The sequence below is a fragment of the Molossus molossus genome, unplaced genomic scaffold (assembly GCF_014108415.1).
Source record: "Molossus molossus isolate mMolMol1 unplaced genomic scaffold, mMolMol1.p scaffold_m16_p_17, whole genome shotgun sequence".
NCBI lineage: Eukaryota > Metazoa > Chordata > Mammalia > Chiroptera > Molossidae > Molossus > Molossus molossus.
The window spans coordinates 72,276,422-72,299,092 of NW_023425352.1; the positions used below are offsets into that span (position 1 = coordinate 72,276,422).

Sequence of the window (22,671 nt, forward strand, 5' to 3'; positions counted from 1 at the left end):
ATATTCGTTTCAGGTGTACAGCCCTGTGATTAGACATTTACATAATTTATGAAGTGATCACCCTGGTAAATCTCATACCCATTTGACACCACATATAGTTACGAGAATCCTATTGACTGTATTCCCCATGCTGTACTTATGTGTCCATGACTGTTCCCTAATTACCAATTTGTACTTCTTAATCCCTTCACCTTTCCTCCCATCCCCCAACTCCCCTCCCATCTGGCAACCTTCAAATTGTTCTCTGCATCTATAAATCTGTTTCTGTTCTGCTTGTTCCTTTATTTTGTTTTTTTTTTTAGACTCCACATATACGTGAAATCATCTGGCATTTGTCCTTCTCTGTTTGATTTATTTCACTCAGCACAATACCCTTTAGGTCCATTCATGTTGTTGCAGATGGTGATATTTCATTCTTTTTTATGGCTGAGTCATATTCCATGGTACATATGCACCCTTCTTCCTCCATTCATCTCTTGGTGGACACTTAGGTTGTTTCCATACCTTGGCTGTTGTCAATAATTCTGCAGCCAACATATGGATGTGTATGTCTTTTTGATTTCGTGCTTTGGGTTTCTTCAGATACATACCTAGAGTTGAAATTGCTGGGTCCTTCTTTATTTCTTGTTATATAGCCTTTGTTTTGAATAGGTTTTTGTATTTTTTATTTAATTTGTTTATCCTCCCCCAAGGACATTTTTTGCATTTACTCTCAGATAGCGCAGGAGGGAGAGAGGGTGAAAAGAGAGAGAGAAACATCGATGTGAGAGAGACACATCGACTGATTGCTACTCACACGACTCCAACCAGGGCCAGGGACAAACTACAGCCGAGGTACGTGCCCTTAGCAGGAACCAATCCCGGGACTCTCTGGTCTGCAAGCTGACACTCTAACCGCTGAGCCAAACTGGCCAGGGCTTAAATAGGTTTTTATTGATTTTTTTTTAAGAGAGAGAAGAAGGGAGAGAGAGATAGAAACATCAGTGTGAGAGAGAAACACCAACTGGCTGCCTTCTGCATGCCTCCTCCTGGGGATCGAGTTTGCAACCAGGGCCTGTGCCCTGAATGGGAATTGAACCAGAACCTCTCAGTCAATAGGACGACACTCAATCCATTGAACCACACCGGCCAAGTGATAGCCTTTATCTTAAGGACTATTTTGTCTGGTATAAGTATTGCTACCCCAGCTTTTTTTGTTTGTTTGTTTCCATTTTCATGAAATAGCTTTTCCCAACTCTTTCCTTTCTGTCTGTATGTGTATTTCTCTCTGAAGTGGGTCTCTTGTAAATAGCATAGGTAAGCGTTTTGTTTTCTTATCTCTTCAGGCACTGTAGGTCTTTTGATTGGAGCAGTTAATCCATGAACATTTAAGTAATTGTTGATAGGTAATATATTTCCTGCCATTTTTGATATTTTTTGTTGTTGTTCTTCCTAAATAAGAGCCTTTAACGTTTCTTGTAATACTGATTTGGTGGTGGTGAACTCCCTTAGCTTTTACTCAGAAGCTCGTTACCTGTCCTTTGATTTTAAATGATAGCTTTGTTAGGAAGCGTAATCTTGGCTGTGGGTCCTTGCTTTTCATCACTTTGAATATTTCATGCTTTCCTGGACTGAAAAGTTTTTGTTAAGAAATCGGCTGGAAGTCTTATGGGAGCTCCCTTGTAGGTGACTAACTGTTTTTCTCTTGCTGCTTTCAAGATTCTCTTTGTCTTTAACCTTTGGCATTTTGATGATGATGTGTCTTGGTGTGGACCTCTTTGGGTTCATCTTGTTTGGGACTTTTTGTGCTTCCTGGACTTATGTGTCTGTTTCTTTCACCAAGTTAGGAAAGTTTTCTGTTGTTATTTTTTTGAATACGTTTTAAATGTATTGTTGTCTCTCTTCTTGTTTCAGCACCCCCATGATGCGAATGCAAATGTTGGCATGCTTTAAGTTGTCCCAGAGGCTCCTTACACTATCCTCATTTTTTTGGATTCTTTTTTTTTTTCTGTTCTGATTAGGTATTTTTTGCTTCCTTATCTTCCAAATCTCTGATTTGATTTTTCTACTTCATCTGCTCCACTGTCTATTCCCTGTAATTTACTCTTCATTTCAGTTATTGTATCTTTCACTTCTTACTGTTTTTTTTCTATGTTTTCTAGTTCCATTTTATGTTTTCCATTTCTTTATTGAAGTTCTCACTAAGTTTATCTACTCTTCCCCTGAGTTCATTGAGCATCCTTCTAACACCCTTCTAACCTTTGTTTTGAACTCTGCATCTGGTAGATTGCCTGTCCCTGTTTTGTTTAGTTCTTTTCGAGGAGTTTTGTTCTGTTCTTTCGTTTGCGACGTGTTTCTTTGTTTTTCATTTTGGCTGCCTCCCTGTGACCATTTCTATGTATCGGGTAGAGGTGCTATGTCTCCAGTCTTGGCCGAGTGGCCTCATGTGGCAGTGTCCTGTAGCACAGCCTACCCTTAGGCTCAGTGGCACAGCCCAGCAGACACCTGAGCTGGGTGTTCCGGTGCCCCCTGCCCCCTGGAGGCTGTGTGTTCATCCTGTGAGCCTTGCTTGCTGTTGGCACTCCTGACTGGAGCCTGTTTCCATGCCGTCATGCTTGTACACTTGTTCCGTGTACTATCCTGTAAGTCTTTTATGAATAATCCTTAGTGCTTCTTAGTTATTTATTATTTCTGCTCCCTCACGGAAAACGGTTAGACATATCCGGAAGGTTTTGCTTTCTCGATGCATCCATGGTTTGAAATGCTATCAGTGGGAGGGGTTTACCCCCAGGCAGATCTACTGGGGGGATCAACCGTGCAGGGGCCCACTCCACTGAGAAGAACTCACTTCAGCAAGGCTCAGGTCTCTGCCAAGTCCTCCCCTGAGTGTCCCTTTGGAGGTGGTCGGGTGGTGCTTCGACGCGGACTGAAGCTGTCCGCTGAGTGCGCTGGCTCTGGGGCCTCCCAGGAGGCGCAGGCCAAGGTCAGCTACTGCCTGTGTCCTGCCTGTCCCCCTCCCCCACCCCAGCACGAGCTACAAACTGATCTGCAGATGGCTCCTACTTGTGCTGGCTTGGAGGTGCCCAGAAAGGGCCAGGCTTCAAACCACGGTCAGATGCTTCTGGTGCCGGGTCCAGGGCTCCTTAGCAAGGGGTACAGGGCACAAAGAGACCAGATGCTGCTTGTTTGGGAGATTTTAGGAAAGTCTGAGTCCTGAGCCAAGACAGGCCATTTTCTGGAATGAGCACTGGAAACAACTTAGTTGGGCCTGGAAGTTGGGTGGGGTGAGGTCTCAGGGAATCAGTAGGGTGGGGAAAACAGTGTGAGCCAGGTTGATGGAGTCTCAGCTACGGTGCCGGCCTGCTGGCTCTGTGGGGAGGCTCAGCAAAGGAACAGCGGCCTCTGCCAGCATCCTGTCTGGGAGCAAGCTGCCCTCCAGCCCTCCCCTGATGCCGGACAGTCCGTCACTTTCCAGCTGCTGCCCAGGGCTGGAGCTCAGAGGGAATGAGACTCACAAGCGAGCAAGTCCATGGACGGCCCTTAAGAGGAACGCCCGGGACTCAAGCCACCTCCCTGTCACTCAGCCTCCATCCCTGCTGGTGTCTGCAGCTAGAAGTCATGGGGACTCCTCTTCCTGGCACTGGGGCCTGGGCTGGGGGCCTGGGGTACCCGCCGCTGAGATATTCCCCGATTTGTAACCTCTGCATGTGGGTGTGGGACCAGCCCGCCCGGTGTCCTTTCCCCTCTCACCCGTCTCTGTGTGGGTTATTCTTACATCCCTGGTCGCAGGACGTCCATTCGTCTGGAACTTCAGGTGGTTCTGAGTGATGGTTGCTCTGTCGTTTAGTTTTGATGTTGTTGTGGTTGTGGGAGGATATGATACCGCATCTGTCCACATGCCATGTTAACGAAGCCCCTTTCCCATCACCACGGCGCCGCTGCCCCGTGATACCACACTCAGTGTTTGTGCGTAATTGTCCCCTCGATCCGACCCTCGGGGCTTCTTAGTTCTCCCCATTTCCACGTCCTCACAGCGAACGTGGATGTTCCCCGAAGATTTCACTCTCAGGAATCTGTGGGCAGGAAGCTCTGTCACCTCCGCCTGGGCATCTCATCCCTCATCTCTCCGAGTCCATCCTTACTCCCTTTTCCTGCTACCCTTCGGTCTTCGTCCCCACCCAGCCTCTTGTCTCCGAGCTGGAGGAGAGTCGGCCCCACATTCCGGGACTCTGAGCGCGGGTCCGGCTGCGGTTTGCACGCGGACGGCGGTTTTATGTCAGTGCGCTGGGCTCGCTGTCCAGGGCCGCTGCCGACACTGCCGCCCAGGAGCGCGGGTGTCAGGATCGAGGGCCCTGCGCGGGAAGACAGCTCTTCTGTAACCTTCTCCACGTTGCTCCAGCTCCTCTGGCCGCCATTTCTTCATCTGGAAACTGGGGGACAATCTAACTCGATGGGGAAGTGTGGCCAAATGACGCGATCAGGCGCGGTATCGGCAAGGGGTCTGGGAGTGGTCCGGGGAGCTTCCTTCTAGCCTTCGAGGGACCGCCTGCGGAGGAAGCTGGCGTGATAGAGGGCTCAGCAGACGTTTGGAGACGCGGGGAAGAGGCAGGGAAGGGTGGTGCAGACCCAAGCACCCTGCTTTTGTGTTGATTTGTGGCAGCAAATATTTGTGAGTGTTGGCAGCTGGGAGCGGCCATGGTCCTGGGACGGAGGCGGTGCCGGCTGTGCATGTGGGGCTCCCGCCACGCGGGGACAGGGAGCGGGAAAAGCCTGGGGGTCAAGCCAGTAGGATTCTTTCGGCGAATGCTGACTTCCACTCGATCCACAAGGAAGCTGGGTTTGGAAGCTTCAGGACCCTGAGGAGGGAGCCTGGGGGGAAGCCAGCGGCCCCGGGCTCCAACGTGGTTGGTCCGGCCGCTCTGGCCACGGGGCTCCGTGCTCTGCCCTCTGCCTCAGGGCTGCCGCTGTCCACTCGAGCCCTCGAGCCGCCACGGTGCCTGCGCGTGGCCGACCCACCCTTGTACTTGGAGGGAGGCCGGTCAGCTCTCGATGGAGACTCCCCAGACAGTGTGCAGCCCAGATGTTGGGGAAGTGGGCAAAGGCTGGTTCGTTAATATATTCTCCACGCGTGTGACCCGTGTTTATCAGGCCGTCTGCAGTGCTCCAGGCACTCGGACAAGGAGGGGACGAAGGGCCCAGCGTGGCTGGAACTCGCCTGGCTTGGGCCCTGAAGGTACTGGGCCCCAGGAAACCGCTGTGCCCGGGCGCACCTGGAGGTTGGTCGTGCGGCAACGGGCACTGGCGGTGTCACAGTGAACCCGCCGCCCAGCCGTCTGGGGCGAGAAGGCGTCAGACAGCCAGGGACGAACTGTGTTCTCACCGTGCACTTTGGGGAAGGCGGTAGCGGTACAGGGTGGTCAGGAGGAGCCTCCACAGAAGGTGGCGTTTGATCGGAGTCTCAGGACACGGAGACAGGAGCCGGTTACAGGTGTGAGGGACGCTTGTGCCCGGCTGAGGGGAACAGTTGCAGAAACCCCCACTCAGGACGGCGGGGGGTGAATGGAGCCCCAGGGTCCAGACCGTGGGGACCTTCTCTGGGCCGTGTGAGGACTTTGGATGTTCCTCTGTGTGATTAGATGCAAGTAGAAGGTTTTGAGCCCTGAACAGTGTGGCTCAGGGGTTAGAGCGTCAGCCCGCGGACTGGAGAGTCCTGGGTTCGGTTCCTGCCAAGGGCATGTACCTCGGTTGCAGTTTGTCCCCGGCCCCGGTTGGGGTCGTGTGGGTGGCAGCCAGACCATGTGTCTCTCTCACGTCGATGCTTCTCTCTCTCTCTCCCCCTCTCTCCCTCCTGCTCTGTCTGAAGATAGATGCAAAAATGTCCTCGGGTGAGGATACAGAAGAGAAGGCTCTGAGCAGTGAGTCGACATGATCTGACGGGTCGCTCTGTCCCCTGAGCCGTCTACCATAGAGTTGGAGGTGGAGCAGGACACCATTAGGGAGGCGATTCCAATATCCAGGTGACACAGAGGGGTGCGTGGTGAAAGCGATGAGGTGATAGGTTTGGCTCCGTCTGGGTGACAGCAGACACCCCTCTACTGAGACCCTGTGAGGTCAGCGAGAAAGGGAGGTGTCGGCAGAGCCGCTAAGGTCTTGGCCACAGACTCTCAAAGAGCAGAGCAGCGCTCGCTGCAGAGGGTGAACTGGGCCAGAGGAAGGTCGAGTTCGGTGGTTTGGTGGCAGGTTTGGAGGGTTACAGTTCAAGAGCCGGGTTATGAACATGTTTGGTCTGGGGACCTACTGGCCACCGAGCAAAGGTAGTATGTGGGCAGTTGCCTGGAGATAATGGGGTCAGTCAGGGCTGGGGTAGTCCCCTGGAGTCATCAGTATACAGAATATATATATGTGTGTGTATATGTACACATGTATGTCTGTGTGTGTATGTGTATATCGATATCTATGTGTGTGTGTATGCGTGTGCATGCATGTGTGTATGCATACATGTGTATGCACGTGTGTATGTGTGTATATGTATGTGTGTATAGGTATGTATATAGATATGTATATATGTATATTTATATATGTATATAGATGTGTATATATGTGTATGCACATATGTGTATGTGCATGTATATGTGTGTATATATGTATATGTGTGCACATATGTATTATATATGTATGTATATAGATGTGTGTGTATATGTATGTGTGTATAGGTATGTATATAGATGTGTATATAGATGTGTGTATATGTGTATGCACATATGTGTGTATGTGTATGTATATGTGTGTATATATGTATATGTGTGTGCGTATATATTATATATGTATGTATATAGATGTGTGTGTATAGGTATGTATATAGATGTGTATATAGATGTGTATATATGTGTATACACATGTGTATGTATATGTGTTATCTACGTATATGTGTGTACGTATGTATTATATATGTATGTATATAGATGTGTGTGTGTAGCCAATTCAGTTGACCAGACGCGGTGACATGGTGTCACCAGAGAAGAGAAGGGGTCTCTGAACTGAGCCTGGGCACCTGGAGATTCAGGGTGGGGAGAAAAGAGCCCGAAAGCAGGCTGGTGAGGAGGCATCTGCGAGGGGGAGAACCACGGAGAGGTACCCAGAAGCCAGGTGAGGGACGGAGGACGGAGCCATCGAGTCGAAGCGAGGAGAGGGGATAGGCCTCGCATTGGGGGTCAGAAGGCAGCCGCAGCTCCGTGGCGCTGGGGACTCCGTCGAGGCAGGTTCACGGGGAGCGTGTGACGGAGGAGATGATTGACACAGGCTCCCCGGACAGACGAGAGGGCGGTGGGGAGCCTGGGACCTCCAAGGGGGCTCGTCGTGAAGACAGAAGACCCGCGTGCAAACATGCGCGGGAAGTGATCCGCAGGGAGAAGCGGTTTCGTGATGGAGGAAGCTGAGCGGGGAGGAAGCCTGGATCCGGGGGACAGAGGGAGACCCGCTCAGGAGCAGGGGGGCAGGCAGGCATCCTGTGCTTTAGAAAAGCTAGTTCTTTACAGAGCAGCAAAGGTCCTCACTGGCTGCGTCTACTCTCGGAGGGAGCAGGCAGGGGCAGTTTTCTGAGAGCCGCCTGAGAGACTGGAGGCACGAACTCAACAGAGGCGTTTAGAAGACTTCCCGGCAGCACCAGGGTCCACTTGAGGTTAATGGTCGTTATTCTAAAGTCGGACCATCATCATGCTGGTCGCCAACCCTGCCATAGCCAACTGTAAGCACAGCGTTGTGCCCGGCCGGTGCGGCTCAGTGGATGGAGCGTCTTCCCATGGACTGAGAGGTCCGGGTTCGATTCCCAGTCAGGGCACGTGCCTGGGTTGTGGGCTCGATCCTCAGTAGGGGGCATGCAGGAGGCGGCCGATCGATGTTCTCTCTCGTCAGTGTTTCTCTCTTCCTTCCTCTCTCGCTCTAAAATATCAATAAGCTATATTAAAAACAAACAAAAACACAGAGTTGTTTTAAACCAGATTGGATTCTTCCAGAAAACAGGAACTGAGCACCTGTTGTCTGCTCAGACCACCTGGGGTTGAGAGGGATCCAGAGATGGACTGGACATAGGGTCCAGCCCTGAGACAGCTCGCCGTCAGCGTGGGGAGACAGGCTTGTCGACAGCCACAAGGGGTCAACATTGAGATGGGCTGAGACGAGAACATGGAGATGGGGCCGGGGCCGGGGGTCTGGAGGACAGGGGGCTTCAGTCTTGTAAAGAAGTCAGGTGGGCCCTTAACTTTTCTTGTAATACTGCTTTGGTGAGCTCCTCTAGCATTTTTGTCCGGGAAGCTCTTTATTTCACCTTCAATTTTAAATAACTTTGCCGGACAGAGGACTCTTGGCCGTAGGTCCTCGCTTTTCATTACCGTGAATATTTCATGCCGATCCCTCTGGCCTGAAGGGTTTCTGTTGAGAAACCAGCGAACAGTCTTATGGGAGCTCCCTTGCAGGTAACCATCTCTCTCTCGCTGCTTTTAAGATGCTCTTTTTGTCTTCAACCTTTGCTGCTTTGATTACGACAGGTCTTGGTGGGCCTCTGTGGGTTCATCTTGATGGTCTCACTTGTATGTGGAATCTAATGAACACAATAAACGGATGAACAAATAGAAACAGAGGCTGGAGACAGGGGACAGACTGACAGCCCTCAGAGGGGAGGAGGTTAGGGGGCCGGATGAAAGAAGGTGAAGGGATTGACCAACAAGAAATAGATATACTAACCAAATATATACATTTGTCACATCGGCAGAGACGACAGACCGGACCGCAGTGTGGTGATAGCCAGAGGGGGAGGGGGCGGGGAGGCGGAGGTGGGCAAAGGGCACAGAGACTGTGCTCTGGGCACTGGGAACACAATGCCGTGTGCAGATGATGTTTTGAGTTGCACACTTGAACGCTGTCTGGTTTTGTGAATTTATTGTCACCCCAATCAATTCAATTAGAAAGAAAGAAAGAGAGGCAAGTACTCACATGGCAGGCAGACCCGGGCCTGAGCGACACTCGGAGGCCTGGGACCCAGGAGCCGCGTAGCTGAGCAGAGGCGGGGTGGAGGCGGAACGGGGTACAGGGAGTCTGCAGGCCGAGCGCCCTCTGCCAGTGGCCTCAGAGGTCCCCGAATTTCACTTAGGGAAGGAAGGATGTGGCCAGACAGCCTCTGCGCATGCCTGGTACCCTCCACGGTCATTCGGCCTGACGCGCGGTGCCCACAGCCCCGTCCCTCAGCACCCAGTGCCGAGCCCTGCTCACCCCCAGGGCCCAGGCTGAGTCCGGCAGAAACACACGGCGCGTGCGCCGTCCTTTGTGATGCTCGCGGGAGGCACCTGCTCTGCGCTGGCCGCCGGGAGACATGCCCAGGAGATGCAGGTGACGGGCCAGGGACACTCCGGCTGCAGGGCAGAGCAAGCCCGTGTCCTGATGGGTCCCAGCATCCGGGTTGGTCAGGCATGTCTGTCCTGCTCTGGGGACTGGGGCCCACAGCCCACAACCTGCAGGGTGGCGTTTGATGGGGGTGGGAGAGGCGACTCTCCTCTGAGCGGACCCTGGGCACACTGGGCCGAGGGCGTGGACGTGGACGAGACAGGACAGCTCAGAGCTGCGTTCCGAGGCCCTGCCCTGACCTTGTCCCGGCTGCAGGAGGACGTCGATCGTTCAGACTGCACTGTTTACAGTGAGGTGCGAATGCCCATTTGTCACTCAGTCCTGCACTGAGGGGAGGCTGCTCACCGCGGGAGAAGATGAAATGCTGCTGCTTCCACAGTGTGGAAGGGTCTGCAGGACGTCGTGTACAGGAAAGAAGTCGGCCAGGAAAAGCTAAGACTGTATGATGTCACTCACGTGTGGGACCTAAAACTGAAAGCCGGAGACACAGACAGACAGTGTGGTGGGTACCGAGGGGAGGGGGTGGGGGGGTACCAGGTAAGGGCCCACTACACGGTGGCGGAAGATGACTGGACTCTGGGTGGTGGACGCCCGAGGCAGTGTACGGATCTCCTATGGTCGTCATGTGCACTTGAAACCGATATGACCTATTACCCAATGTCACCCCATGAACTTAAGTTCAAAATGCAATTTTATAGAATTACATTTGTGTAAAGTAGAAGACTCACAGCTGTTCGATGCTCATCCCCCCGACTTTTGTCCATCTATTTATTGACATTTATTCATGGTTCCTTTCACAAGCACAGAAGTGTTCTGTGTACACATGCAGTGGGTTTTTGTTTGTTTGTTTTTGTTTTTTGGTATGTGCCCCTCGTGGGAACCGAACCCGGACTCTCTGGTCCGCAGGCCGACGTTCCAACCGCTGAGCCACACCAGCCAGGGTGAGGTTTTGTTTTTTTTTTATAGCAGTTAATTTGGGCATTTAATTTTTTTAATTTTTAGAGAGAGGGGAAGTGAGGAGGTGACAGAGATGGAAACATCGAGAGAGAGAACATCGACTGGCCGCCTCCTGCACGCCCCCCACTGGGGATGGCCCACAACCTGAGCATGTGCCCTGACCGGGAATCGAACCAGCGACCTCTTGGTGCAGGGTCGACGCTCAGCCACTGAGCCGCACCAGCCAGGCGGGCATCTTTAAATGCTAATAGTCATCAAGGAAATGGGATTCAGAGAGAAAAGAATGTGGAGGGAAGGTTGGGGGAGGGGCGAGCCCATCTCAGCTGTGGCCCGTGTGAGACTCGTGTCTGAGGAAGGTCTCTGTGGCCTCCAGTGTCCTGTGAGGATGTGTTTCCCGCCATGGGCCACACGGCTGTCACCCTAGGCATTCTTTTTTTTTAATCCTCATCCGAGGACATTTTTCCATTTTTTGTACAGACTGGGAGGGAGAGAGGGGAAGAGAGAGAGAGAGGGAAACATCGATGTGAAAGGGACACATCGAGTGGCTGCCACCCGCACGACCAACCAGGGCCGGGGACAAACTGCAACCGAGGTACGTGCCCTTAGCGGGAACCGAACCTGGGTCTCTCCGGACCGCAGGCTGATGCTCTAACCGCTGAACCAAACCGGACCCTAGGCATTCTTATACCGTGTTGACCTGACAGGGTCCCGAGCTGGGACGCTGCGCCGTGGTGACTGACGGCAGCTTTTGGGTACAAAGGAGCCACGGTGTGACGCCCAGCACCCCTTTCCCTGTGTCCTTAGAGCACCCCCTGTGCATGTGGAGGAGGTGCCCACCTTGTGGAGGAGGCCAAGCCAATAAGCACCAGCCTCAGCCGCCCACACAGTCTCTCCTCTCGTCTCCTCTTGGTCCGGCCAGGAAGATAGGAGAGAAACATGCTCTCCGTGTGCACCCAGTGGCTAACACACCGCCCGAGTCCTTCCCACAGTCCCTCTTCCATTTTGTCCATCTCCCTTCCTCTGCCTTCTTAATCTCCATCACCCTTTTCATCACTGACTAGTGACGTCAGGCCACGGGCCACATCTGACCTGAGCTCTTTCCCTCCGTCCCGAAAGCGGAACCTGGTTCTTTTTCTTTGGTACGTGCCCCTAGCGGGAACCGAACCCGGACTCTCTGGCCCACAGGCTGACGCTCCAGCCACTGAGCTAAACTGGCCGGGGCTGAACCTCGTCCTTTACTGAAAGATTTTCAAAGTATTTCAAATGAAAACAAAACACAGGAAACCAGGAAGTGCGCAACAGCTTGGTGTCTGGCTCTCATTGCCCACTTAGGTGTCGTCCATGCCTTCCCAGAACTTGTGCTGACCCCGGGATTTCATAATATTTGTGTTTTTATTGTTGCTGTTGTTCCTGTGTCTGTTTCTCTGGCCCCACCGGGTAAACTCCACAAAAGCAGAGACTCTGTGCCATGCATGCCACATCCTTCCATCTGGAACACTAGCAGGTGCTCAGGAAATATGTTTGCTGGAATGGATGGATGGATGGATGGATGATGGATGGATAGATGGATGAATAGAGGGATGGATGGATGGATGGATGGATGGATGGATGGATGGATGATGGATGGATGAATGAATTGGATAGATGGATGGATGAATAGATGGATCAATGAATGAATGGATGGATGGATGAATAGAAGAATGGATGGATGGACGGATGGATGGATGGATGGATGGATGGATCATTGAATGGATGGATGGATGAATAGAGGAATGAATGGATGGATGGATGGATGGATGAATAGATGGATCAATGAATGGGTGGATGGATGGATGGATGGATGGATGGATAATGAATGGATGGATGAATAGAGGAATGGATGGATGGATGGATGGATGGATGGATGGATCAATGAATGGATGGATGGATGGATGGATGGATGAGTGAATGAATGAATGCGTGAATACCACTGGGAAGCCTTGCAGAGTCCAAGGTTGACCTTGCTTCCTGCAGGATCTCAGCCTTCACTTAAGGCCCTGTCCATGCTGAGGAGCACGGGTCTGGGGGAGAAGAGAATGGGAAATGGGGTGGATCCCAGTGCGTAGGGTAATATCAGAAACACAAGGCACGGGGTAAGGGAGATGGCTGCATGGGTCCCTGGGTCCTGTAAGCAGGCTGTGCACATGCAGCCCGGTGTCCCCACTGATGTGTGCAGCATCCTGTGCTGCAGAGCCAGCTGTGAGACATAGAAAAGTGAGCCACTCCATGGCAGGAACGACAGAACATAGCGAAGATGAGCACCCCCCCATGCCTGTGGGGCTGCTCCACTCCTTTCTTTGCTCTTTGAGGGCGTCAGGACTGAAATGTATTGGGGCCGTGACTATGGCAACCCCACAGGTGTTTTGTATGTACTGTACATCGATTCTCTCTTGTGGCAAGTGTATTTATCTCCACTGACAATGTAAATATTTCTGCAACATGCAAAGATTATTTGTAAATTCCGTATTATTGATTTTTCTTACATTGCTAACATTTATCTCTTTGTTAATGAAAATGTATCTGGGAAATAGTTAGACTGATTTATGGAGAAATGTCTGAGGAGGGAGGGAGGGAGGGAGGGCGCTGAGCTGGATAGACTGTCCTTGGCCGCGGCTGAAGGAGACCTTGTGGGTCTCCCCAAGGTGCGTGTTTAATGGGAGGAAACCACTCTCAGAGGCAAGGTGCACTTACAAGTCCTTTTGCAACGCAGTCTCATGCACTCATAGGAGTCATCTGTGAGAGAGACCCCCAAACCAGCCATCCAGGACCCAAACCCAGTTTCAGTTGGTGTACAAGTGAGTGAAGAATATTGGCTAAAAAGTAAACTTGGAGGAGGGGCTAAGGTTCGCCCTGGGAGGATGCCAACACTAAGCGCTACTGAAAGGTGGCATACAGGATAGACAGCAGACAAGGAGTTAGCTACCAGTGCCCATGCTGGCACCTTGGCACCTAATTAGTGAATCCAGACCCAGGTGGGCAGTGGGAGGGTGCTTTTATTTATATTTTCTATTACGGTTATCCCCCTCCCCTCCCCACCCATGCAGTCACTACACTGCTGTCCATGTCCGTGAGCTCTTCTCTATTGTTTCTTCTTTCCTCAATTCCGCCACACCCCCAACAGGATCCCCCTACCAGAGCTGTCTGTCTGCTCTCTGTTTATGAGTCTGTCTCTGTTTTGCCTGGTAGTTCAGTATGTTCATTAGATACCATGTAGGAGTGAGATCATGGGGTACTTGTCTGTCTCTGCCTGGCTTATCTCACTCAGCGTAATGCGCTCCGGGTCCATCCGTGCTGTCGCAAAGGGTAAAATCTCCTTTTTTACAGCTAAGTAATATTCCATTGTGTAAATGTATCACAGCTGTTTCATCCACTCATCTACTGATGGACACACTTGGGCTGCTTCCAGATCTTGGCAATTGTAAATAGTGCTGCTATGAACATAGGGGTACATATATTCTTTTGAATTAGTATTTCAGGCTTCTTCAGATAAATTCCCAGAAGTGGAATTGCTGAGTCGTAAGGCAGTTCCATTTGTTATTTTTTGAGGTAACTCCATACTGCTCTCCACAGTGGCTGCACCGGTCTGCATTCCCACCAGCAGTGCACTAGGGTCCCCTTTTCTCACATCCTTGACAACACTTGTTTGTTGATTTATTGATGATAGCCATTGTGACAGGTATGAGGTGATATTTCATTGTGGTTTTAATGTGCATCTCTCTGATAATTAGTGATGCTGAGCATCTTTTCATATGTCTATTGGCCATCTGTATGTGCTCTTGGGGGAAGTGTCTATTCAGGTCCTTTGCCCATTTTTAAATTGGATTGTTTGTTTCTTTTGGTGTTGTTTTATAAGTTCTTTATACATTTGGATATTAACCTCTTATCAAATGTCTCATTGGTGAATATGTTCTCCCATTCAGTGGGTTGTCTTTTCATTTTGTTGATGGATCTCTTTGAGGTGCAAAAACTTTTCAGTTTGATGTAGTATGTTTGTTTGTTTATTTATTTTTGTTTCTCTTGCCTGATGAGATATATCAGATGAGAAATGTCCAAGATTTTACTTCCTATGTTTTCTTCTAGAATTTTTATAATTTTGAGTCTAACATTTAAGTCTTTAATCCATTTTGAGTTTATTCTTGTGTGTGGTGTAAGAAGTAGGTCTAGTTTAATTTTTTTTTTCTTTGCACATATCTGACCAATTTTCTCAGTGCCATTTATTGAATAGACCGTCTTTAGCACACTGTATGTTTTTGCCTCTTTTGTCAAATATTAATTGACCATAAAGACATGGGTTTATTTTGGGGCTTCGTTCTGTTCCATTGATCTATGTGTTGTTCTTATGCCAGTACCGTGATCTTTTGTTTACTATGGCCTAGTAGTAGTATAGTTTGATATCAGCTAATGTGATACCATCAACTTTGTTTTTCTTTCTCAAGATCGCTGTTGCTATTTGGGGGTCTTCTGTGGTTCCACATAAATTTTTGGAATAGTTCTGATAAATACACCACTGGTATCTTGATAGGAATTGCATTGAATCTATAGATTGCTTTGAGTACTGTAGATACTTTAATGATGTTAATTTCTCCTATCCATGAACATGGTATATGCTTCCACTTATTTGTATCTTCCTCAGTTTCTTTTTTTCAATGTCTTATAATTTTCCAAGTACAGGTCTTTTATATTCTTGGTTAAATTTATTCCCAGGTACTTGATTCTTTTTGAAGCTATTGTGAATGGGATTTTTTTTTTTAGTTTCCCTTTCTGATAGTTCATTATTGCTGTATAAAAATGCAACTGACTTCTGGATATTTATTTTGTGTCCTGCTAATTTACTGAATTAATTGATCAGTTCTAGTAGTTTTTTTGGTGGAATTTTTAGGGTTCTCTACATACAGTATCATGTCATCTGCAAATAATGATAGTTTTACTTCCTCCTTTCCAATTTGGATGTCTTTTATTTCTTCTTCTTTCTGATCGCTGTGGCTAGGACTTCCTGTACTATGTTGAATTAGATGGTGAAAGAGCACATCCATGTCTTACTCTTGATTTTAAGAGAAACACTTGTAGTTTTTGCCCATTGAGTATGATGTTGGCTGTGGGTTGGTCATATGTGGCCTTTATTACATTGAGGTATGTTCCCTTTATTTCCACTTTGCTGAGAGTTTTTATCATAAATTGGTGTTGGGTTTTATGAAATGCTTTTCCTTCATCTTCTGAAATGATCATGTGGTTTTTATCCTTCAGTGTGTTTACGTGGTGCATCATGTTCATTGTTTTGTAGATGTTGTACCAACCTTGCATCCCTGGGAGAAATCCCACTTGATCACAGTGTATGATCTTTTTAATGTGTAGCTGGATTTGATTTGCTAATATTTTTTAAGAATTTTAGCATCTATGTTCATCAGGGATATTGGCCTGTAGTTTTGTTTCTTTGTCTGGTTTTGAAATGCTGGGCTCATAAAATGAGCTTGGGAGTCCTCTCTCATCTTGAATTTTTTGGAGTAGTTTTAGAAGGATAAGTGTTAGTTTTTCTTTAAATGTTTGGTAAAATTCACCTGTGAAGCCATCTGATCCATGTGTTTGGTTTATTTGGGAGTTTTAAAAAAATTTTTATTACTGCTTCAATTTCACTAGTAGTAATCTGTCTATTTAGATGCTCTGATTCTTTCTGATTTAGTTTTGGAAGATTGTATGTTTCTAGGAATTTGTCCATTTTACCCAGGTTCCCCAATTTGTTGGCACATAGGTGTTAATAAAATCTTCTTACAATTCTTTGTATTTTTTTATGTCCATTGTTACTTCTCCTCTTTTATTTCTAATTTTAGTTATTTAGGTCCTCTCTCTCTCTCTCTCTCTTTTTCTTTTTGATGAGTTTGGTTAAAGGTTTGTCAATCTTGTTTATCTTTTCAAAGAACCAGCTGTTCGTGTCATTGGTCTTTAGTATTTTTTTTAGATTATATTTTTATTATTTCTGCTCTGATGTGTATCCTTTCCTTTTTTCTACCCACCGGGGACGATGCTTGTAAAGACATATTCCTTAGCAGCTGTCCCCAGCCAGACGCTCACTGCTTCCCAGGGGGGCCTCTGCTGGGCAGCTGCCCTTAGGTCCACGAAAACCAGGGTCCAGGTTACTGACCAGGGATGCTTGTTGCCCCATGCACGTCCTGGTTCAGACTCTCTGAGACCTTCACTTTGGACATCCTAAGGTGACTGTAGGCGGCAGATTGGGTGCTCATCGTAAATCGTTTGCTTGAACTTCGGCAACAAGATGGAGCCAAGATCCACCACTGGCATCTGACTGGGGAGACGATGGGAGAGGCGAGAGCCTGGAAGGAAGCCCCGGAAACATGGTCCTTGCCCACAGCTGCCCCCCCTGGTGCTTCAGCCCGTCAGCCCTGCACATGGCCTCTCTGCTTCAGCCGTCGGAAGGACTTGTCGATAGCCCAGCAGAATAGCTAGCAATCGTTACACACCGATCGCATGCTGGGTATGCGTCTGCGATCTGTAACCTGCACCAGTCCTGCAGAAAGGTATGCGTGAGGAAAAGTGAGCCCTCAGGCGTTAAATGGCCCCAGCAGTGGTCATGGAACTTGTGCTCGGTCAGAATCACCTCGAGGGTTGTGGGAACACAGGTTGCTGAGGGCCATGTCAATGCTTCTGATGCAGTTGACCTGAGGCGGGGCCCCTGACGTGCATTTGTTAAAAGGTTCCAGGTGGTGCGGGTGCCATGGCCTCGAAGAACACACGCTGAGAACCACTGGTGCACCCCCAACAGCTACAGGGTCCACCCCACATCGGTCTGACTCCAGACCTGTGTCGTTTATCTGCTATGAACTGTCCCACAGTGTGTCCACATGGACCATGTTATTAAATACCGGCGCCCTCCAGGCAGCCCCTGGTCCCCCTGCCGCACCCTCCCCTGGGTTCTCCCTGCAGCCATCCTCGTGACCAGCCTCATGGCTGCTCTCTAGGAAGTCTTTCTTCTGCTCAGAAGGGGCTGACAGTCTTCCTCTGTGTTTCCGGGGTCCCCCGAGGACTCCACTCTCGTCTCTGCCTTGTCGTCTGCTCATGTCTCTGCCCGTTTGCCCATCCCTCGCTGTGAACCCCCCGTTTGCCCACCTTTTGGCCCCTGCTTTATGTCCACTGAGCTACCCGGTGGATACTCTGTAACCGTGGGGAACACAGCCGGTTGGATGACTTCACCCTGTGCCTGAGGCTTATGGAAACTTCCCTTGGGGGGGAGAGGGGTGCTTTCGAGCAGTTGTTACTGAAGAGACTGAGTTAAAGGTGCTGCCCAGGCAGCTTTCTCCAGGCTGGGCATCCCTCGCCTCTGTGGGCGCGTCCTGGCCGGTGAGAACATCTGCTGTCTGTCCGTGCTGGCTTAGAGCCTGGGCGGTTGGCTGCCCTGTTCTTACTCCCCCAGCGGTGTCTCTTCCAAAACGCACTCAGACAAGAGGAATGCCCCAGGGAGAACCCGTCCCGTCCTGCAGAGAGCTTCTGTGGGTACGTTCACTCTGGAATCCGTGGAGTGCCCACTGTGTGCTGGGCACATGCGTGAGTGTGGAAGTGTCCCCTGAACGGGAGATCCCTCTACACAGACTGAAGGGGTTAGAGGGAGGGCGGCGTCCGCGGGCTGAGCCTCGGGCTGGCGGACAGACGGCGGAGGTGGTGTCTCTGGGGGGACACCGAGTGCGGACAGAAGTGGACGTGGGGCTACCTCTCTGTCATCTCGAGACGCCCCCTGGGCATGTGGGCAGGGGTGCACCGGGGGACGGAATGTCCAGAGGAAAGAGGAACCCTTCTTTCAGCCGTGGGGTAAAGCCCGATGCTGAGCTCCTTGGGAGTCCGCGTCTAATCCACGCCCGTGGAATCCGCGGGCGTTCAGAGCGGCTCGGAGTTTAGGCCCCACGGTGCCATTCGTCATGGTTTCCCGTTCATCAGCCTCGTGCTGTGTGTATGACCAGACAAAACCTTAAAACTGTGAGGAAAGGGTCCCGCTCCTCCACAGGCTCGTCCTCGGAGCTAGAGCCTTCGGGGCCTTCAAGTGAAGGCACATCTCGCTTCAACTAGGTGTAAATATGAGAGTGATTAGGACGGCTTCTTCATCGAAGTTGTCACTTGGTGTTTCCTTTCATCCGTGACGCATCGAAACGGATGCTGAGCTCGGTTCCCTGGCAAGTGGCGGCCTGGAGAACCACTGTGGAGCGTGTCCGCAGCAGAGGAAGGCTCTGGGCACATGGGCACAGCTGGCACTGAGCGAGCAGACACGGCTGGCACTGGGCACTGTGGGCACGGCTGGCACTGGGCATGTGGGCACAGCTGGCACTGGGCACTGCGGGCATGGCTGGCTCCGGGCACTGTGGGCACGGCTGGCTCTGGGCACTGTGGGTATGGCTGGCACTGGGTGCTGTGGGCATGGCTGCTGGGCTACTCCAGCTTTGCCCCCAGACCCGTAGAGCCCGCTGAAACTCACAGGCAGAATCACGGTGCAGAGTAAGTGCTGCGTGTTGGCACGGGTTTGCAGTGGGCACCATCACTCTGAGGGCTGAGTACACGCAACCTCCCATAACGTCCGCGGTAGCCTCTGCCACAGGCTCTTCTGACCTTATTTTTAAAAGATCTGGCCCAGCCGGTGTGGCTCCGTGGTTGAACATTGACCCTGCACCAAGAGGTCATCAGTTCGATTCCCAGTCAGGGCACATGCCCAGGTTGTGGGCTCATCCCCAGTGGGGGGCACACAGGAGGCGGCCAATCAACGTTCTCTCTCATTGATGTTTCTCTCTCTCTCCCTCTCACTTCTTCTCTCTCTAAAATCAATAAAGAAGGAAAAATTTTTTAAAGATCTGAACACTGGCAGAGACTGCGGCAGAGTCCAGGAACCTGCCCGGCCCTCCGTGTTGGTGATGGTGGAGCGGCAGCAGGACAGCTGCTTGACCTCACGCTGGGGTGCTGCCCTCTGCGAGGGTGAGGCCACACTGTCCCAGAAGCAGGCCAAGTGCAGACACCCCGGGCGGCGAGAGAGCCACGGCCTCCCCTGGAGGGGCAGCGGGACCTTCGGGTCTGCAGAGGCCTGTGGGTGCGGGGTGAGGTGAAGGATCCCAGGCAGAGGGCACTGTGGCCTGTCCCCCGGACACTGGCTCTGGCTCTGTGTGGAGAGCGGGCAGCCACCAGCGATGAGCCCCGGAGTGGGGGCTCGGAGGTCAGGCCGAGGAGGCTGTGTCCTTGGAACTACTGCCAGGTGAGGTGAGGGGATGACATTCTGGCTGACAAAGAGGAGACGCATTCCGAAGAGAGTAAGTGCAGTGACCGGAGTGACAGCTGGACCAGGAGCCTGGTCACCTCCGAGGTGGTGTCCGTGCAGTTCTGTGCTGCGCGTGACGTCATCTCCACGCACCCAGCAGGTGCGCTCCCCTCGGGGCAGCCGAAGACGTCGTGCCGTTGGGCCTTCCTGGGCCTTCCTGGGCCTTCCTGGCCTTTTACCCCCAGGGCTTCCCCTCTGCCCCAGCTCTCAGGCTGTTTCTGGGCCTTCCCGGGACCCCTCCTTCGCTGTGTGCCTGGCCTGTGCTACCGGCTTCGCTTCCGTGTGCCACACACCCGAGGCCCTCGGGAGGGTCTGGTTTCAGCCTCCCCATCCTTGCAATAATTAACACTGAGAAATCAAGCGCTCTCGTATGAAAACCCAGATGTAGTTCTAATGGACAGACGGATTGGGTGGGCAGAACAGCTGCAGGCAGAGTGCACGCCTCTGAATCGGCGGGATTCCTGCCCGAGCGTGTGTCGGCCCCATGCCAGCCCTCGGGCTAGAGGCCGGCGCTGTCATCAAGGCGTCGACACGCTCCCTTCCCTGTGCTGTGGGCGTTTGGGTCGAGGTGCTCAGCCGCTCGTTTGCTCTGTGATTATCTGTGTTCCTGTGGGCAGGGATCATGTCTCACTCATCTTTTTGTCCCTGCAGCTCAGCACAGGGCCTGGTTTTAGGTGGTTGGAACTTACTGAATTCATGTGCACTGAAGTCATGTACACTGAAGTCAGGTGTGCTGAATTCATGTACACTGAATTCATGTGCACTGGATTCACGTACACTGAAGTCATGTACACTGAAGTCAGGTGTGCTGATTCATGTACACTGAATTCATGTGCACTGGATTCATGTACACTGAATCATGTATGCTGAAGTCATGTACACTGAAGTCATGTGCACTGAATTCACTTACACTGAAGTCATGTGTACTGAATTCATGTGCACTGAATTTATGTGTGCTGAGGTCATGTGCGCTGAAGTCATTTACAGTGAATTCATGTACACCAAAGTCGTGCACTGAAGTCACGTGCACTGAGGTCACGTACACTGAAGTCACGTGCACTGAAGTCATGTGCACTGAAGTCATGTGCGCTGAAGTCATATACACTGAAGTCATGTGCACCAAGGACACACAGCTTTGACAGGCGGCCTTGGCAGTCACGGTCTGACCGAGTGGTTGTGCTGCTGGGTCTTGGGAGTAAGGAACTGGGTCCTGGGCCAGGATGGGCTCGGACCTCAGGAGGGCCATGCAGCTCATGCAGCGGGCAGCCTGGACTCATGGTTCATAACCCTTTTGCATTGCAGGACATTCCAGGACCTGTCCCAGCAAGTGGAGCTGTCGTACGGCACCGTCCGGGACTCGGCCGTGTACGAGTACTTCCGGGCCAAGGGCACCAACCCCCTGGAGCAGGACAGCACGTTCGCCGAGCTCTGGCGGACCATCAGCAAGAACGGCGGGGCTGACAACTGCGTGGCCAGTGCCTCAGAAGGCATCAGGAAGGTAGGCAGGCGCCGGTCGCCTGGGAGTGGGCGGCTGTGCCCGGTGCCCTGGCACAGTCCTCCCTGAGGTGGGCACCGGCCGCAGGCTGTCGGGCGTCTCTCCCAGGCATGTGCTGCCAGGTGGGGTGCACGTGTTTTCTGGGAGACACGCATTCTCGGCAATCAAAGCAGAGGGGCCGCTCGTGTGGTGCCAGATGGACCGTGTCCAGGGGCTCGGTGACAAGCAGGCAGACGAACCCTGAGACAGGGCCCTCCCTCCTCTGGCACACAGCTGGTCGCCCAGGGCCTGCCTGCCCTACACGAGAACAGTCAACAGGAGAAAAAGCAGAGAGCCAGGTCAGAGGCGGAGGGCGGGAGGGAGCGGAGGTCAGGAGGGTGGTCGGCTGGCAGGCCGTGGGTCTGTGCAGAGGGGAAGAGGGTCCTGGGGACAGTGGTAAGGGCAGAGCCCCGGAAGGAGGCTGCGTCTGGGGACACTGAGGGAGGATGTGGTGGAAGAAGCCCGAGAGAAGGCGGGTGGAGGAGTCTGCATTCCTCAGCAGTGGGTCAGAAGGTGCTCATTCATCTCAGTAACTTTCCACTGTGAGCTGAACGCATCATCATTACCCCTTTGTACAGAAGAGCGTCAGACCCGGCCGCGCTCCCGGGGAGTCTAACGCCAGGGCATTCGGGCCGAGAGGTGGCATTCGGGCCGAGAGGTGGCATTCACCTCCACGCGCGTGGAGCTCGGCGGGGAAGATGATGGCCGGGCAGGCAGGTCTCACGAGCTGGCAGTGGGCGCTTTCTCTGTGCAGTGCCCTCAGCCCAGAGGCTCCCGTCCCTGTGGTCACCGGACAACGGTGGGGAAGGCTGTGTGCCTGCATCCAGCCCTACTGCCCTCTGGGCCGACCGCTGTCCAGGGTCCTCAGCGTCTCCTCCCTCCACCGCCCACCACTCTGCGGCACCTTCCACACACGCATGTGCGTTCTCTCTCGCACGGACTCCCTCACACACTCACACACCCTCACGCACAGCCCTGTCCAGCGTCTCCTCCTTCCTCCTGCTGCAGTTCTGTCTCTGTGCACCCAGCTCACAGGTTCTCACAGCCCCGCACACCTGTGTCCACATCCCCAGTGACTCGGTGATCGGTTGGCCTTCCTGCAGAGCACAGTGGATAAGGGGACGGTCGGTAAAGTGTCAGGGCCACCAGGACCCACCCCCTGCTCTTCATGATGACAAGGGTCCTCCAAACTCTTCCGCCTCCCCCTCCCCCCCCAGGAGAGCCCACAGGGGCCCAGGGAGAGGCAGAGGCCTGGGTCCTGCTTCGGAGCAGAGGTGCGTCCGGGCTGAGTGTGGCCCCTGCTGGGGTCACTGGCTGCTGTGACCTTGCGGAGCGAGAGCTTCAAGGACGTGCGTTCTCACGCTGCGGTCGGCCCGGGGGGCCACAGACCAGCAGGGTGCCGGGTTCGAGAGCCTGACACGCATGTGAGCATCCCGCGCCGCCGCTGGCCAGCTCGGTGCCCCTC

The 22,671-nt window shown here is 52.1% G+C and overlaps 1 protein-coding gene across 1 annotated transcript in view; it reads left to right on the plus strand.

The window, feature by feature from the left end:
* The window catches only part of GRID1 (glutamate ionotropic receptor delta type subunit 1), a 635,026-nt gene that overhangs the window by 564,826 nt on the left and 47,529 nt on the right, over positions 1–22,671 (plus strand). Inside the window, exon 13 of the mRNA XM_036265264.1 lies at positions 20,975–21,170. Coding sequence (XP_036121157.1) covers positions 20,975–21,170 — 196 coding nt within the window. The remainder of the gene's footprint in view (positions 1–20,974; positions 21,171–22,671) is intronic.